Raw genomic sequence first — 19433 nt, forward strand, 5'->3', positions numbered from 1 at the left:
CATCGACTCATGGCGCTGTGATGCCTCACCACAATAAAAATTGATCCACGCTGTTGTTTATTTTCGATACGAACATTATTCCACGCATTTTAAACCTAATTTTATACGTTAAAGGGATTCAGTGTTGGAACTTTCTTATAAAATTGTTAACATAGGACTTCTAAAAATGTCCGAGTCGGTGCAAATAAGCATTCACAGTTCAGAAACAATGTTGCGATATACTGTTCCTACGTATTACGAACGGGAAAATTCTTTATCTAACTGATCTATAGCGTTCGGATCATGCATTTAGTTTGGAAAGCCCCAGCGTGACTGCCATTCTTGTAACCATCGTAGATACGTTTTCCGACGGTAGATTTTACCAGCTAAACGCCTTATTACACATTGATGTGTATTTTTAATTGCAATTATTATTTAATTTTATATATCTGCAGAAATGAGATCAAATATATTTTGTATACGACTGGATAGTGACTATTATGTACATAAAGGAAATTAAAAATCTTCTATAGCGGCTGATTATGGGAAAACGTCGTTAGCTGACGTACCCTATGAGAAGGGTTACAGGTCTCATCATTCTTGTTACATTCGAAGAACTCGTAATGATATTAATTGGATTTAATGTAAAGAAACTTTAAAAACCGGTGTAAGCAAAATCACTTATCATATTGGGATAAAAAAATCAAGCAGGATCACATTTTTCGATATCGCGTACACTGTCAACTTGTTACACCAGACGCACGATACAAACAACAGCAACCCACCAATAATTATTTACTATCGATTATTAATCTGAGACAATTATTGCATAATATTAACAAATTAAGGGAGTAAAAGGGAATAATCTGTGAGTAAAATTAACTAACCTTGGCTCAACCACATTGTAGAGCATACATGTTTTTTTGATAAATAACAGTAGTCGTTTTTCCCCTATTATTATAACGGCTATATGACCTTTTTATGATTTATTTTAATTCTATACATCGCTAATACCACATAATCCTCAACATCTTAGACAAGGGAGTTCCCTTCTCTAATACTTTTATGACTGGGGATTTTCCCAAATTGGAAATTGCAGGTAAAAGGAAATAATAAAAATAAATTCATTCAATCAATTTAATAATCTGATAATAATTTATAAGTTTTTACAATCTTACACTGGTAGATATCTATATTAATTATGTATAAAATGTTTTTTCTTAAGTACTGTCTATTGTGTCTACTGTTTATTTTACGGAATGTGTGTTTCAAACTATTTATTTTAGACATAAATTTATGTAAACAAGTATACAAATAATATTTTACTGATAATACTTCCCATGGTAGGTAACTAACCACACAAATCAATTATGTACACAATATACATTTATCGCTACACTACGCAATAGGTACGTATATTAATATAAAAGTCATCTTGAATATACATAAATAACTATTCACTAAGCATATTCGAATATGATAATACTGAATCTTAACAACTAGATATTGCATTCTGATAAAATCTGGTCATTTCTCATAAATGTTACTTAGCTAATTTAAAATTTCAGATACTTTATACAGAAATATACAAAACGTGAATACAGATGGAATGCATTTTTCATCACTGGACATTAATAAAATCAATCAATGCTTTAACGTAGCTAAAACACTACTTACATAGACACCAAAATAATTTACTTTTCTCGCCAATTCATCAATAGGAACTCCCGATAGAGTAAGCAATTTGGATACCACACAAGTATTCGTGTTGTTTTCTCATTACAACAACGCGCAATAATTTCAAACCTATACATCTACACTACTAGTACCAAATTACTTGCTCTGCTTAATTTAAAAACCGCAGTTAGTTTACAAAATCTCAATTGGTAAGAATTTTGTGAATAAACCGCGATATATGGACTAGTACAGTTCAGGAACAGGTAAACGTTCCTACCACCAACCATTAGGTTGTGGTCCGTGACTCGATACTGGGGGCTGGTGGTGCATGGCCTGATGATATGGTGGTAAGGCCATGCCTAGCGGTGGTAGCCCATCAGGCTTTCCAACACAAGGTCTGCCATCTTTTACCAACACAGGAACAGCCACCCGCCTTGGAGAGTTCAAGCCACCGACATTCAAATCATGAGCTCCTTTCTCCTGGACAGCACGCTTGGTCTTGTACCTGTGGTTCTGGAACCATATCTTGACTTGAGTAGGTGTCAATCGAATCAGACTGGCGAGGTGTTCCCTTTCAGGGGCGGAGAGATATCTTTGTTGACGAAAGCGCCTCTCTAGTTCGTAAGTTTGTGCTTTAGAGAAGAGCACGCGTCGCTTGCGCTTTTTATGGGCAAGGGAGGGATCGGTGACGGTGCTGGGTGGCTGGTCGTGCTCGGGGTCGTCTTCATGCTCGATGTCGTGGTCGTCGTGTTCGTGCTCGTGCTCGTGCTCGTGGCGCGGGTCGTTGACGGGCGGGGACGCGGCCGACGGGCCCACGTAAGAGAGCTCGGAAGCGCGGGATGTGCTGTCCGGACTAGCTTGCTGACCCAAAGCACCTACGACAAAGAAAATTTTTATTTATAACAAACTATTCAACCTCTACACTATATAATTTATATATATTTAAAAATATGTGTGTTTTTTTAATTGTAATAAAACAAATATCGTAATAAATGAATTCCACGAGATTTTATCTAGTTGTCAATAGGAACCAGTAAAAATATTAAATGTTCGATTATAAACCCCGACACAAAAACTTCTCAAAACCGCTAAACAAAACTTTGACTACATCAGACACATTCAAATCTCCACTTAATCTCGGTTAGGGTCGCTCTATTTAGTTACAACTAGATGCCAAACCGTTAAATAAATAATGGGACGTGAAAAAATTACACCAAATACAACATTGTTTCTTATTCACCCCTCGAACATTTAGTTTCACATGAACGCGACAGTAATATAAGCGGGCGGGAGTTCGTCTGGGCGTGGTGGAGATGTGAGGGGGTGCGCGGGGCGCGACACTGCGCGAGGGGGCTTCGGGGGAGGGGGGCGACTGTCGCACGGGAGCGCGCCACACCCACCCCCTGGCAGCTGGCAGCATTGTTCAACCATCGCTTACCTTACGAGCCAGGAAATTTAATAATAACCCCGCTTTGTAGGAAAAGTATATCTCACCGTTCGAAAAGCTGAAAAGCAGCGTTCGGCTTTGTTAAATCTTAACTTAATCAATAACATTTATAAAGGATGTTTAGAAGCATAAAACTAACAAAATAGACTTAATAAGTGACTCTGGCAAATTAAGCTGAAGCCGTTATATACATGTGTTTCTACGTATATCCAATAAGCACAATTTAGAAATACGAACTAAGCGAAATTGTGTTTGATGAAAAAATAGATATTATAAACTAAAAGACATCGTATAGCAAACAAAAGGCATGACATTAGAGGCTATAACTGTCGTCGAATAATGAACAAATTGCATCCCTAACAGCCGCGAACAGTGTGTAATTGATAGCTGGCAGGCCGCAGCTGCCTCGCCGTTCACGAAGCATCACCTATGTCTATTGGTGACAAATTCGTTCCGGCAGCACCCCACGTATTATTCAGTTTGGTAGCGACCCCAAATTGCCCCTTTGGGGCGTGAACAAGCCCTAATGCCTTTTAAAGACGCGTGAGATTTCATTTTGTAATGACAACCCCAAGTACATTATTTTTGCGTCTATTCATTTGTAATTACTGGTCGTTAAGTAAAACTAAATAAAAATATGATAATGAACACGATATTATTAATGTTTTAATGCGTGAGAAACGTAACCGCAATACCGATGTAGACGCCTTATTTCCGTAATATTTCTTCCACCTGTCAAAAATCCGAAATCGATCATCGATAGATATAAGAGGTGTAGTACAAGCAATCGAAAGCGCGAGTGCCGAGTGCCGAAAGTGTTACAGTGATAAGCGATAAAAATAATTAATGACAACAACAGATTAGCAGTTGAAGGCACTCCACTGGAGGAGCATTTCAAAAAATAATCTCAGCCTCTCGAACACGACTACCAAATACACATTACTTTCGAGTGGGTCAACTTATTTGTAATATGATAATTTAACAAGCTTTTTTGACAATGACTTTTGCGATAAACTCGATTTAGTTCTAACATTGAAACATCATTATTTAAGGATTTAGTTTTAGATACAATTTTTAATATACACATACTTTTTGTGTATAGTTTTTCGACATCTACCGATAACATTCTTCCGGATGTTTTAATAGAACCTAAAATCTTTATTTGATGATTTCTTAGGTTTACGCAAACTTTAGACAGTGAAATAAGACTAGCATACGGTTTCTATCGCGGTTTTTAATATTTTAATTTTCTCCCGACGTTTCGGAGACTGCAGCCTTCACTGTCATGAGACGGAGAGAGGTGTTGGTCGTCCGAAAATCAAAATTGCAATATCTACCTTCATTTTACAATATAAAAAACCGCGATATAATCCGAAATCTATTTTTTTATCGATCAGAAAAAAAATATTAAACATAATAATATAACCAGTGACAAAAAATTATCTTGGTCTTCACAAATGATACATTTTAGATACCTATAAATAAGAACTGAAACCAATTTATTGCTGAAATCATTATATAAATTGCATTTATTATGATAGGTGTGTTACCTTTTACATAACATGTTACAAAAATGAAATGTTTGAAACGTTATCAGAATCGTTAAAAACTGACTAAATAGGTAATTTTACAGAATGAAAACATTAAAATAGATAAGAAATTAATTGGTTGTAATGTTGATTGTTTGATAGATCTTAAACGAATGCTGGTGGTAGCTTATTTGTATCGGCCCGGATAGTGACCACCCGACATAGTGGCCTAACGTAAATGTTGCGTTCGGGGATCACTCTGTGTATATCCAGTTTCCAAGAGTTCAGCATAATTTTATCAACTGGTGAGGAGTAATCATCTCACTTCAGTCGACACTCTAGCTACCCTACTCCACTTACTATCTGGTGCATTGGATCACTGCCGTGTCCGCATAGAAACGAAAAGACACTCACGCACAAATCTGAGAACTGCATTACATACATACAGACATAAAAATTCAATGTGATTGTGAGCAGAAATTAAAGTGTTATTTTTTATATTAACAAAAGATAAATAATATTTATTACATAATAGTATGTGTTATGTTTTTTAAAACACATTCATGACTCTACAAAATACATGCTTTCTATACTAATATCTATACGCCTACTGGGATGTGTGTTACTTAATGTATAAATTGACAAGACATATGGGTGACAGGATAAATAATATTACTATTTAATGACAAATAATTAAACGCCTAAAGTTTAGGACCCAGATTTTACACAGTTTTCATTTTTATGTATGGATATTCAAGGGGACTGTTACATATAAGATCATTTAGTAAGTATTTAGAAAAGACATAAAGTATACGTTACTATCTGTAAATATTACCTATTCGGGTAGTTAGTATTATATTTTCAAGATTTAACGTACTCATTAAAACATTACCACCAAATCGTAACTAAACACCATTAATGACAACAAAAAAATTGGCGGCAACCATGAGCATTGAGCATATTCCAAACAGTATCTATACAATTGTCACATTTATCATTTATCTTGGGATAAAAATGTCATTTGCCGACGAGTACAACCCAAACGGATGATCGGCGTGGAGAAACGATAAGAGCATATTGGTACCAATGATTATGCAACATTTTAACTCAGTTATAGTAAATATAAGTACTGCAGTTCACGTGACAGATGCCTTGAAAGTTTCCATTGAAGCGATTTTATTTTAAACGAATTATCAGTTCGTTTAAAACATCGGGGTCTTTTAAAATCTTAGTATACGTACTTAATCATAAAATATTGTATTAAATAAAAAAACAGTAACTGAGATAAAATAAGTAACTGAGAGAGAGGGAAAAGCTATTATTAGGGAACAATAGACGATGTTATAATGGAGAAATCTCTTTTCGACAACCATAGCACTAATGAACTTTAATGAAAATTATACAATGCGGAAATATTTAAATAAATAATCAACATTGTATTATATTTCCATATCAGCAAATCTATCTATGATACGACTCAAGTTATATCGGTAAAAAAAATATTTATAAAAATAAATACCTACTCTATTTTTTATATTATGACACACCACTAGTACGTTTTATATACTAACTGTTTTGCATAGTCAAGAACCCCAAAACAAACTAAGATAGTAGAGTATTGTGTATATTTAGTGAGACTCAATTATATAAAGATAAAAAGGAATTTGCAGGTAAAATAGATCATCGTCAAAACTAATTATACGCTATTAAAATAGCATTCAAACTTATCTATAGCAATTAAGAGATCCCATTTTCCAATTTTAAATTCGTATTACAATGACTATAATATATAATTATAATCCTAGTTTCGTACAGAGAGTATGAGTTATTAATCACTTTGAGTTTAAAATAGGATGATCTTGTATTTACTTTCTACCTCACTTCGATGGTCTAATACATAGTCGAACAAATCAAAATATGACAAAATAGTGACTTACCATTCCCTTCATGGTGGTCCATTGACAGCCAAGGCTGGTGATGCCGCAGCAGCTCATGAGAGTACGGATGATGCGGCGGCGCATACGGAGGTAGCTCCAACGAACAGCCTCCAACGCCGCCCTGAGCAGGCGCGGCTTCCAAACCCTTGCCCTCGTTCAAACCCAGAATGTCCGAGATCTGGAACCCAGGCCTCTGGCCCGGCATCTTCATACTATCCAGGAGCCTGTACAATAAACACGATTCTTTATATACTTGCTCTGTATGATCTAAACGCTTTCATACTACACAAACGGGAAACATTTGACTTAGTTCTCAAGACTTCCCGTTTGAAAGCTGAGATAATCATGTTGAAAACCTAATTAAAGAGTTTTTCGGTGTGAGATTCGTATTTGAGCAGGGTCTCCCAATTTGTTTTAACAGAGATTAAAAACATGTTTATGGTTATCTCAATTGAAAAACATATATTTATCTATCTAGCTAAATGAAAATATAACCAAAAAAATGAGAACTTATTAATTTAAAGAGATAGGTTCAATAGTTATTTATTATGAAGATGTGTAAATCTCGACTTATTCCAGACGTGTGCCTAACAAGAATTATTTTCACACTGAGTAATGTCACTTTTGCGCAGATAATTATTAATTACCTACCAAAGAAGAGCATTTAAATCAAAACGTCTATTATAAAAATAAAAGAAGAAAATAGATAGATAAAAGTTTATATTAGCTACTATTTATACATAACTAATAAAATATAAATGTAGACGTTTGCAAGTACAAGTACCTAACTCTGCGATACATTGTAACGATCAGGCCGTAGCACAGTAATATAATTTGCCATAACAAGAAAATATTAAACCTACAATACAAACTCAAACCGTTGTAGTACTAAGTATTAAGTTATATAATACAGTAATCAAGTTTACAATTGAATAAATCGCGTTCAAAATTAAATAATATGTACTTTTAAATTGGCATAAATAAAGACATCAAAACGAAAATAACGTATACCTACAAATCTCATATGTAATTGCTAAGACAACTTAAACAAATACGTAATCTATGTACAAACACTTTTGAAAAGTCATAGAACATTGACAAGATTCCCACCGTCTGAGCCTTCCGATCTCAAAAGCCACTCGTATCCTCACACTTTAAACAAACTCAAAAGCTTCACAATTTAACAAGTAATAAGCACGTATCCATAGCGTATAATTGAAAGAAAACATTTCAAATTCCAACGATTCAAACATTTTAAAGAGGAGCTCTTGAGAAAACGTGATCCGTATAAAGGAACATGTCTAAATAGTGACCCTGAGGCCGCCTCCGCCTGTCTATCAATACAACAAACGCATTACATGTACCCGTGAACTGTTCCCGCGGGCCCGTACGTGACACTATGAAAGGGCGGCACTCACAGCGGCCTTAACAGGTTGTAAACATGACTATTAACGAGCTCTCACTAAAAGGTGCAAAAACTGTCACAGAGGATGTCACGATTCTTCGGATGCCGGATCAGTGCTAAACGCTAACAAATATATCTAAGGAATTGATACGAGTGCCGTTCAAATATTGATTACATAGATTTGACTATTCCCTTTATCGCGCTAATGAAAACTACACACAATATAAGTGCAACTTGAGTTTTAACGGATTTTAGGTTTTTTTCTGAATGCCTGTACCTACTTAACACATATTCATGACATTGCGTCATAAGTACGGCTGATATGAATCTCAAGATGGTGATTTAAGATAATTAACCAGGTGAAATAGCCCTTAATCTCCTTGATCATTCGTCACGTTATAATACTCAATAAAAACATAAAATACCCACTTCGTTCTTATTCACTTTTACACTTATACATCCTAAAGTAATTACATAATTATGATTTAATCACTCGTATGAAACACCATGCAATATCACAGAAAGAACCCTCACCCGGGGAATGCGGATCGAAAAGCCGCCGGGTACAAAGCTGGTAGGAATGCTGGACCCCATGGTGGCAATAAAATCGGACTCCAGGCCAGCAGCGAAGCCGGCGGCAGTAGAGGCGGCGGCGAGCGCGCGCTCTCGCCCTCCTCACACTTCATCTCCCGACCGGGAGAACTTGCTTTCGGAATAATCTTGGCGGCTATGGGTCACTCGCGTCAACACGTGCTGCGCCTCGCGACGCTGCGTCTACACTAAACAACCCTCGAGTGGTCCTCGGGGTGAAGCACACCCCGCGCCGCCCTCGTGCCTCGACAGCCTACTCAGCTCTGGACTAGCCTCGAGGGTGCTCCACCGAGCTGCGCCAATAGAAACACGCCATCGACTGGGCGGGATCCCCGACGACCAATGGCGCCGTGGCTACAACCTTCTCAACAAAAAAACTGGAGTATACACTTTGAATAGAGAAGCTTTCGACGTAGCGCGTTACGTTATGTCGCTTTTTGTAATGAGTAGGAGCATTAAGTCCATTGTTGAAGCCGGGTTCGTTATGGACGCCGCTCCAAATAGCCGGATAACGATTTTCATTTAGAGTGTTTTATTAAGTCCGTGTAAGTCCATGTTTGCAGAATATTTGAAATGTTTTTGACACACTTAACAATAGTTACGTGAAGGGATCACATGTACTTATTGTTAGATATTTTTTGTAACATTACCAATTTATTGATTTATTTTTATGCATTACCGTTTCAGTTTTTATAATATACTTATCTTACGAAATATAAATATAAGCTCCTCTTTTAATCCTACAACAAGGTCGAGATGCAATCAATGCAACATAGTTAGCCAAACTTATATCTGTCCCATAATGCGATGGTAGTAGGTATATGAGGAAACTATTAACATATTGGGCACGTTGTATCATAAATGTATTTTTGTCATTTCTAACAAAATCGGTGCATTTTTCAGGAATCATCGTAAGACGGATCGCCACGGAGCCATTATTTTTAAATCCTTTGCACATGTTCAAGAAGACTGTATTGAAACAATTCTCAAATTATTTTTAAATAATTCCTCGAACAGGTACAAAAAGTTCTGTTATCAGTTTATGACTTGCACGTGTGCAGTGAAGTATTGTTTCTTTATATTCATTGAAAGAGGCCATTGTTGTTGAAAAGGGCGCCAAGACCCGGCTCATTAATGTAATTGTCCACAATTAACTATAAATAGAATTATGTATAAGTGCATTGACGATTGTAGAGTTTGTAGAGCAGGTGTTTCGGATTTACGTCAACGGGATTTTCCTTTACTGGTTAGGACTTGTTTGTAATTGAATTCCTTTTTTAAGATTATTTATTTTATAAAAATGATGTTAATGTAAGTATATACCTATATTGTATAATACATCAATCTGCTATTCTAATCGTCTGTGAGTTGCTGGTTAATAATCATATACATTATTATGGTACATTACGCCTATACTGCCGTAAAATTTCGAAGGTTTTCGGGGAATCGAAACTAAGATTTTGCGATTAACATTCTCTATCTGAATTATCCATTATTTATATGCTTCTCAAAGAAGAATTTCTAAAGTATTACGGAACGTATTTACACTCATTATACATGTATAAGGTACGTATTTACGCATCTACCACTTTACCTTACATTGTGTAGTTACAAATGTCTGTAGTTTTGGCTCATTTAACATAAGTGGAAGCTAGACAAAACATTGGTCAGCTATTTACTTTTATTAGTTATATATACACGTTTATTAGTAAGTCCCTAAGTGTTAAATTACTATGGTAGTCATTAATTTAACATAACACCGAACGCGATAAGTGCGCTCAAGTTTCACTTCTTGTGGGTTTGTAAACTCAAGTACGTTGCATATATGTGTGTGTTTATGTGTATACATACTGTCCATGATGTACCATATATTTAATTGACGCCACATCGTATAAATTATAATATAATAGTTCATATAATTGCTTACATTTGTCTAAAAACTCAGCTCAATATTTATTCCATTTTATATCTATGATTAAATATTTGACCGTTTTAATCAAACCGAAAGCTCGAATCTATTAGCTAGTAACATGCTTGCACCTACTTTAAACATAATTAAACCATTTTTGATTAACCGAACAAATAAAATTTCCAGATGGTACGGATAGAGTTAGCTTAAATTCCCAACCGGCGGTGTCAAATACCATAATCTTCTTGTGCTTAGTACAATAGCTGTTTATTTTATGACTTGCAGGTGTGCAACAGCTAATTAATGGATTAACCATCACTAGCGAAAAATAACATTAATGACTAAATGCGATTAAGTATTTTATTATAAATAAATGGATGACTGGTTTTACTTTGCGCTCCAATTTTTGTTCATGTAATAAGCTATCGAATTTAATATAATGGAATATTTTTAATTTTTATTTGCTCCTAATTTATGGTATGTATTATCACTTATTGTATGTGTATGATAGTTTAGTTTGTATAAATGGAAACAAATGTTGGTAAATCTTTTTGAATAAAATAAAACAAATGTATATTTTCTCTTATAACATTAGAGGTTTGAGTTTGTGAAAAAAATATAATTTACTTTTAAGAAATTATATCTACATTTATATTGCTATATTTCCTTGCTTTACAATTTGAAAAAAATAAACTAAGTCATAAGGTTAAATCACATATTCTTTACCTTGATTTCATATGAACACAATAATGTGTTATACGTATAGGCTAAGCGATAAACTCAAATGTGCACGCATCAGTGTTATTCAAAGGGCTACGATAACAAAGGGCAATTACTTATATTGGAAATATACCCCTAAGTGGCGTGCAACGTTCACGAAATGTTTAATTGACTTATTGAGAATGAGTTTTAAAAATATCTATCGTAACAACAGCCTGCGTGCTCATCACTTTGTTGCATTACCGGCGGCGGACCTAGTATATCACGAAATTAAAGAAGCGCTTTAATTCAAATTAACGTCTCCCGAATAATATTTAGTTCGACGTGTTTGTCATCTAAGACCTTTCATCGTAAGAAAAGTATGGGCAAATTAAGAAGATGAAATAATGAAGCTGTGCAATCAAAAATAATAGATTATCAAAAAGGTAGTAGGATTTTGACGATGATTAAGTTTCTTATAGTAGACCGACACTTTATACATTTTATCTGTATCACATTATATCTTAATCATGTAATATAACTGAGCTTAAAATTAAGTAACTATTAAGTTGATAAAAAATTTAAAGTGTCAGTCAAGTCATTAGCCTAGCTACTAAGGCGTTTTTAATAAAAGGAAATTAAAATAACAATAATAAAATGTATCTTATTATGTTCAGATGACATTGTATGCACAATTTTACAGTATACTATAAGAGTGAGGGCCAGATTTGAGGGGCTACCGGCAGGTGCGGGCGCCCTCCGTTACACGGTCCATTTACTCATTACTGGCACAAACTGTAACCTCCCACACAATTATTGCATAGCAGTATTTCATAATTTTATAAAACTGATTTTAATCCGTCTGCATAATCCAAAGATAGTTCAATAATTTAATTAAAAATGGGCATCTTAAAAAACAGCACAGGAACCTACTTAATATTTATTTTTTAAACAAAAATAATACATGAACCTTCTATCCATTCAGCCAGGTGTTCATACAAGAAAGGGATGATCTCGAAGGGTAAAAAATTAAATGAGTTATTGTTAGAGTTCATCGATTCGATTACTAAATACAATCATAAAAACCAATGGTAACACGATCGCATCAAAGCTCTAATTGATCGTATCGTTCCGAGTAAACGATTACGCGCGGAATTTAAAAAGACTCGCGTTTCGTATTTGCGTCGGTTAATGATAAAATAATAGGGGCTGATAGTAGACACGATAGAAACGTAATTTGTGTAAAAGTAGAATATTGTATTGATGAACCCGCGCCGTTCGTACCACGCGCCGCTGACACTGCGAGAAAAAACTACCCTGTGACCAAGCTTCGAGCCATTACCTGCCGCGCAATACCGAGCATTGTCAACAAATTACGACAGAACTTTTTGCATAAGCGCTGGATTTATTAGCTGACAAACATAAATGAATTTTGTGCTACCATTTCAAGGGTATTTTAGCTTCAACTCGGTAACAAATTTGTCATGACCCACATTGGCTGGTAAGGAAGCAACATTATTATGTTATGATTTGTAGCCCGGGTGAATACCTATCATGGCAAGGAGTTCTATTTACCCCATTAGATTTATTTAATAATACTGGCATCCATTTCATGTTTTCGGCATGAAATTAACTTTAACACAACACGGACATTTTACCACAGAGGCCAAAATCCTTGTTAATTGTTAATAATCATTGTTAATTGTTTTATAGAGCAAAAGTCAGGGTGCATCGCCATCATGCTAGAAATTTTACTACGACGACTTTATCTCAGTTCTAGAAAGTTGACGTGGAATTGCTATACCAACTGATTTGTTTTCTACGAGATTTTAATTTAGTATCACCAACTTTATACCCAGAATAAATCGCATATAAGAGCTATTGTTTGTTATGAGGGGTAATAGACAAGCCGTGCTTCTACTAACGTTAACATTAATGGAAAACAAAAAATATAAGAGATACATATACTGGCTATAAAGTTTTCTTTTAGCGTTAAAGATTGTAGATAGACAAGATGCCTACGGGCCCTGTTTAATTTCATATTGTAAAACTACTCTTTGTTGATTGGCGATGCCGAAATAGTATTAGAGGCCTGAGGCGATAAGTTTGTCACCCTACACAAACATCATTGAATACCGACCATTTTAAAATTTTTTGAACTACTTTTTAAAACTTCTTAATCAGTAATTAAATATTTATTTCTTAACAGTTGTGGATGTTGCCTGCCGTCGCCTGAGATACGACCTCCTCAACAATAGAGCCATATAACCGTCAGTCGGCACCTATGATACTTAAGCAAAATTTATTACAGGCAGAACTACTTTATACAAGTTTCTATGGGTTTGCAAGCGGAAAGAGTCGATGTCGATGAGGTTTCACGAATATTTCGTTATGGCAATCTGGTTAGACCCACTAAGCCTAAATGGGTGGCGGCACGCCAACCTACGAAGAGGGCTTCCAAACCAATTAAGGCTCCACGAAGCCATGGGAGATCGCACAGCTGGCATCACGAACTCGATGGTACTCAGTGCGCCGATTCATCGCCGACGGAACTATAAGTGTGGGTCACGCGAGCCAAACCACCCATTCGACTGTGACGTGTTATGGATGCGTACTCAAACCCCACCCTGACTATACCGATATGAATAAATACTGTTGTAAAACAGGTACACGTGAATTGATTTCACATGATGGTGATTCACATATTTTCTACTAGCGCTATCTTCAAGTTCGACCGGTAGCAAAGCCTAGCTTGAAAAGGCGTAACAAGTTCCGAGTAATTGAATGTAGAATTATAATTTAGTATTGTTTTGATTATTATTATTCGTTTACTATTTAATAACAATAAGTAACAGTAAGACGAGAAGTAATCATCGTTAAGTTGGTCGCACGGATGACAATCGGGTAGGAAAATAGCCCTACTTCTCCATTGAAAAAACATAAATCCATGTTTATATAAGATGGACTGCCTCTATAGCCTACCTAGTTGTATTGCGAGCGCGGTGCGACCACTTTAGTTTACGTTCTCTGAGGTCCCGGATTCGAATACTGACTTTCAAAGAAATTGATAGTGGATTTTAGCTGTTTTTTCATAAGGCAATGACTAAATAATGATTACTACTACAAATTACGACTACTAAGCTAACTCATTCATACTATGTGGATAGCGACCACTGTACACAAGATATTGAAACCCGCCAAAGTGTCCCAAGTGTGTCGCGTTCCGTGATCAGATCCGGTTCCAACAGTCCGGCATAATTGTGTCGACTGCCGATAGGTAATCATCTCTCGTCAGTCGACATTCTATTGGATTCGATTCCACTCACCGTCAGGTGCAGCGGGGTCAATGTGCCGTAACCGTTTAAAAAAACATTTACTACAGTGACAGTGTGGCTATTTGACGAATAAATCTGTCAAGTTTCAAATGTATCAGCTTTGTAGTTTCTAAGATAGTGCGAGTCACTAACACTTCATATCCATACATATAAATCATAATAAATGTATGAAAATATATGAGAATAGCTAGTCACTGGATTTAGTGGCCCTTAACTTTGCCTGAAAATATTTATTGGCAAAGTTGGTTAGGATCGCGTGCAGACTGAAAATGCACTTGTGAGCCTACATAATCTATAGAGAGGGAACTTAGGTTTCCAGTTTGCACATGAATTGGTCTACGCCGAAAATATGCGGTGATTTTATTCTAAGCAGTTTGAGTAAATGTTTTGACTAAATTGTTTAACCCGATACAGATGACAAGCGTTAGACGCGCGTTGGTAAACGCGGCGCTTAGAGAACACGTATTTTGTATGTATTTTGAACGCGCGTTGAACGCTGATCACTTCGAACAAAATACATACAATATACTGTCCTGTGTATGGTTATTGGTTACAAAGATAGCCAATCGAATATACTATGTAGTATCTATTTGTACGTAAGTAATTGATAGTTGCAAAACAATTTATTAGAATTGCACTGACTAATAGGTAATCACGTAATATATATGTATTTTTTTAGGTTTCGAATGTTAAATATTTATAATTATTAAATAAATATGAATTTATTTATAATCCCGAACATAATATAAGGTATTCTGTAGTAGCTGCTAATATTTTAAATGATTGCGAAAGTTTAATGTATTTATGATAAATATGTAAACAAAATCAATTACTTAATGTTTTGAAATTTTTACCTAGTAGTAGTTTATCTTACAAGAAATATTAAAACAACAATGATAGACAAAATTCCTTTTTTCTATAATAGGGAAATTATTTCAACAATATCACACATTCCTTCCGTATAACAAAAATATTTATGTTTTTAATTGTTAGTATTAAATTGTTTTCATTACATAATGTAAACATAATAAAAAAATAATATGTAAAGTAATTTTTTTGAAAAACTGTTTCAAATTTGTGCCATTTAGTTTATTTGATTCTCTACATGTATTCTGCATTCTGGGGCTATATAATGCACGTAGGTACTTAATAATTTTTAAGTATCTAGATAAACAATTTAAGAAATATATTTTAAAGAGCAAAATAATTGTAAGATTTATGTTTACATTTATTTCCGAGTATCTTAAAATTAATGTAGAAAAATACTTAAATTTAATTAAATAACTTTTTCGAATCCATAAAATGTTAAACAATATTAAGATTTAGCAAAATTTTACTCTATCATCAATTGAAAACCATCAGAAAAAAATCATCAAAAAAACCATCAGAAAGCATATCCACCAGAAAAAAACAGACAAAAATCTCTAGTTTTACTCTTGAGAACTCTTTTCAAAATCAATTCAAAAGTATATAGTAATAGTAAGTACGATAAAAAACATACAATAAAAAATACAACTTACGCGTAGGAGTTATATCTGTAGTCATCATCGACTTGCGGCTGCCGCACTTGGTAGCTGAGGTCGGCGCCGTAGTCCGGCGGTATGATGGCCCAGCCGTTCTCGTAATTATAGTAATCTCCGTAACCCATATCCCCTTCTCCCATCATTCTCATCCTACACGTTAAACTGCGTTTTCACACTGACACTCGACCAAGGCTAGATTTTACAATCGGATAATACAGATTTAATATGTTTATTGCCTTAAATCTTCACTATCACAACAGGCTTAATTATTTGTGTGATAAAGTTTGCGCGAGCGTGTACAGCCGCGAAGGGACTGCGCCCGATCGTATCGACTGATCGATGCCTCATCGGCCCTTATCAATAAAATTGTCTCGTTATCATATCTAACAGCTTTCCCCCATGATACGGGACTTTTATAATACGTATGTCAGTTGGCAACACATCGATGCCGCTCTTGTATCTATACCATCTATTTTTATCTGTGTCAGATGTTATGTGTGTATGGATAGAGACATGGCATTGTCAACCATGGCATATTACGAAATCAAGAAAAAAAAGATAATAAAGTTACCTTATCATATCTATCATCGTCAGTATCGCACCACATAAAGCTAATTAATTTTGTAAAAACAGGGAGCATACCTTAAAATATTGCCTACAAAAACACTGAGTGCATTAATAATGCAAAAGCTCTTTTATTCCATGATGGGATAAAAGATTATTGTTAATAGATAATATAAATCACAAATTTAATTACAAGAACATAACATATTTCATGAATCTAAAGATTCGCAAAAAATTATCCACGGGATCGAACCCATTATCTCAGTGGTTTCATATCCGAAGTACGCTGCATAGCCATCAATCGCCAAATTATTAATTCAAAAAATTTGTAAGTAATATTTATAATAACAATACAATATCCATATCAATTTAATTCATCATCAATGTCATATTATTGTTTTATTCAATAGGTACTTAATAAATTTTTGTCATTTTCTATACTTATTTCAACATTAACATACACGTAAGTATTTCAATAACTTATCAGAAAAATTACAATTGTGCTCATCATAGAAGAAAATACGCCTACAAATCGAACGTTATACGTTACAATTTTCTTACAAAAAGCTGCATGTGTACCTCTGGTGGGACTCGAACCCACAATCCTCGGCTTAGGAGGCCGATGCCTTATCCATTGGGCCACAGAGGCGAATGATGAAGCGGTGCTTGTGGCGGCACCCGTTCAGCGTGAGCGGACGCTGTTGCGTCATGTCCCGTCACTAGACAGCGGCTGCGTCCACACACATTCGAATTTAATTTGTTTTGTCCTCATTATACCGTAAGGTAAAAGAACAATGCCATTCTACCCTGGGAATCCCTAATACAATTCAAACACAAGATACGCCATATACGCTGCAACGGCTGTGCCAATCGTCTCACAAATTTAGGATATATCGCAAAGTACAGCGCTCGTAGGGCTACAATACAAAACAGATCCACCTTTCGAGTCAGGAGGTCATATAGTCGAGGTTTAGTCAAGAGATGTTTTTTTCTGAACATAGATGAAATAACAGCATGTTGTAGTATTTTGCGTGTTATTCGCGTGTCTTTCCTATCAAAATATTGATTGTAAAATATATCAATGAGAAACATTAGATCATTGTCAGTAGTCACCTAAACCCAGTACGGGGAGGGGCGGCTTAATCCCAATAATTCCCTCTCCGTGAATCCGCCCTTGAATCTAGGACTTGCTTAATTTGCTGAGGGTCTGAGTCTAGCATGGCTATAGAAAAGGAGTGGGGCCAAACATAAAACCGCGGTTGCGACTACTTGAAGGTTAAAAAATAAACTCAGCAGTAGCGACTGGTGCTGTGAATCCCGAAGCGGCCCTACTACAGGGGTGCCATTCCAGTGCTATCTCAGCTCAATTGAATTATTACATGACTAAATATCAACTTTAAATATGAATAATAACAGACCTTCCATTACTACCGAGGCATGAGTATAATAAACAATTTCATTGTAGTTCAAAGCTTCTAAAATAATACGAATTTTATGTTAAACGTATGATCATGCGTTTCACAATAATCCAGAGACATAAAGATGAAAACACTAACAAGCAAGCAGTTCTTGCTTGCATTCTAGAAAATAAAGGCAAAAAAATGGGCCGATAACACGAAACTAAGAATTGGGTTCATAAATTATGCCTTTACTATCTAATACAACATCCAATATGGAAAAGTGTTTAAGAGTAAAGTATGTGTTTTCTGTAAATATTATATAAACATAATAGATATTTATATATTCAGTGAAAAATGTGTCACTGTGATCCAGTCTTTAGCAATAATAACGTTCACGTGTATCACTAACGAAAATACATTTTCGAAGCAGCAACCTGCCTAATTTTATCTCCAACACATCGCCAATCTATCACGTTACTTTGTAGTGAATTTGTAAAAAACAGCTACCGGACAAACTAGCTACATTAAGAACTCAGCAAATATGTTTCACTTAACTTATATTGTCATAAAACCGAGTGGGCAATTCAAGCACCTTTTGCTCGGAAATCGTACCCAAAGTCAACGGATACACGGTGGTGAAGAAAAGAAAAAACATCGTGAAATAGAAAAAAAATCAAAGATCCTGACTTACATCTCAAGTTAACATTTTATCTCTTATAATACATAATTAAATAATAAATGTGGTTTTAAATGTTTTAAATGACATAATACAATTAGTGAAAATCAGAAAATTTGTTTTTTGAATCTGAGAAGATAGATGATGGCTCGGGTAATAAATCTCACAGCTGTCGAGGACGTATAAGTCGTTCTTTGAGTTTGTGACCACATATAACCTCCTACGGCGAATTGCTTGGGTTTACAATACCCAAAGGCATAGGTTCGGTAGCAATCTGTGACATAGCTTCGCGATATCATTGTACCGCGTTGGCGTAGCTACGGATTTCTGTAGAGGGGGCAGCTCGCGGGACAAAAAAGAAATTTTGGGTAAGCGCTTTCGAGGCTTGTAAGTTTTTGAATTGAATTGAACAAGCTAATGGCAACCCACTAACGGATTTCGAACCTCGGCTAGAATATACATCAGCAATAAAGCGAAGATACTGAGAACTACCCATTCATTACCATATTTGTCGGCTTGCAGGCCGGAACTATTAGAAGATAGGGAAGATGAGGGGCGAGGTCCCGACGGGCGAGTACTGGACTATGGTTTCGTGCAGTGTAGGAGTTTTAAGAACTCGTTTTTACCCTTAATTGCTAGTGAATTCGCCACCTAGATCGTTTAAAATTACTGATAGCAGGCGAATCATTTTAGGGCGGTCGAATGGATCGATTCCCAGAGCCTATGCAGATTCTTAACGCGATATCCCCGAAAAAAAAATGA

At 35.5% G+C, this 19433-nt stretch overlaps 1 protein-coding gene and 1 non-coding gene across 3 annotated transcripts; both read right to left on the reverse strand.

Annotated features, from left to right (window-relative positions):
* Positions 1–1128: 1128 nt before the first annotated feature.
* On the reverse strand, positions 1129–16180 carry LOC115442339 (homeobox protein vnd). Of its 2 annotated transcripts, none has more exons than XM_030167352.2 (3): positions 16029–16180; positions 6570–6793; positions 1129–2531 (listed from the first exon to the last, which is right to left on the reverse strand). In XM_030167352.2, exons 1-3 carry the CDS (start codon positions 16178–16180, stop codon positions 1930–1932), a joined length of 978 nt encoding a protein of 325 aa, XP_030023212.1. In that variant the 3' UTR covers positions 1129–1929. The 2 variants fall into 2 exon arrangements, with proteins under 2 accessions (XP_030023212.1, XP_037293509.1); XM_037437612.1 differs by lacking the exon at positions 16029–16180 and adding an exon at positions 8509–8751.
* Positions 16181–17171: 991 nt separating this feature from the next.
* Trnar-ccu lies at positions 17172–17244 on the reverse strand. The gene has a single exon. It is a non-coding gene; the product is annotated as a tRNA-Arg (tRNA).
* Between the last annotated feature and the right edge of the window lie 2189 nt (positions 17245–19433).

Source organism: Manduca sexta, chromosome 11 (genome assembly GCF_014839805.1).
Source record: "Manduca sexta isolate Smith_Timp_Sample1 chromosome 11, JHU_Msex_v1.0, whole genome shotgun sequence".
NCBI classification, from domain to species: domain Eukaryota; kingdom Metazoa; phylum Arthropoda; class Insecta; order Lepidoptera; family Sphingidae; genus Manduca; species Manduca sexta.

Bases quoted from the DNA above. Each gene is read 5' to 3' on its own strand.
- LOC115442339 (XM_030167352.2), bottom strand. From the start codon at position 16,180: ATGAGAATGATGGGAGAAGGGGATATGGGTTACGGAGATTACTATAAT. The intron at 6,794-16,028 runs GTAAGTTGTATT...TTTATTGTACAG, and splicing joins TACAGATATAACTCCTACGC to GCTCCTGGATAGTATGAAGA. The intron at 2,532-6,569 runs GTAAGTCACTAT...TCTTTGTCGTAG, and splicing joins GGACCACCATGAAGGGAATG to GTGCTTTGGGTCAGCAAGCT.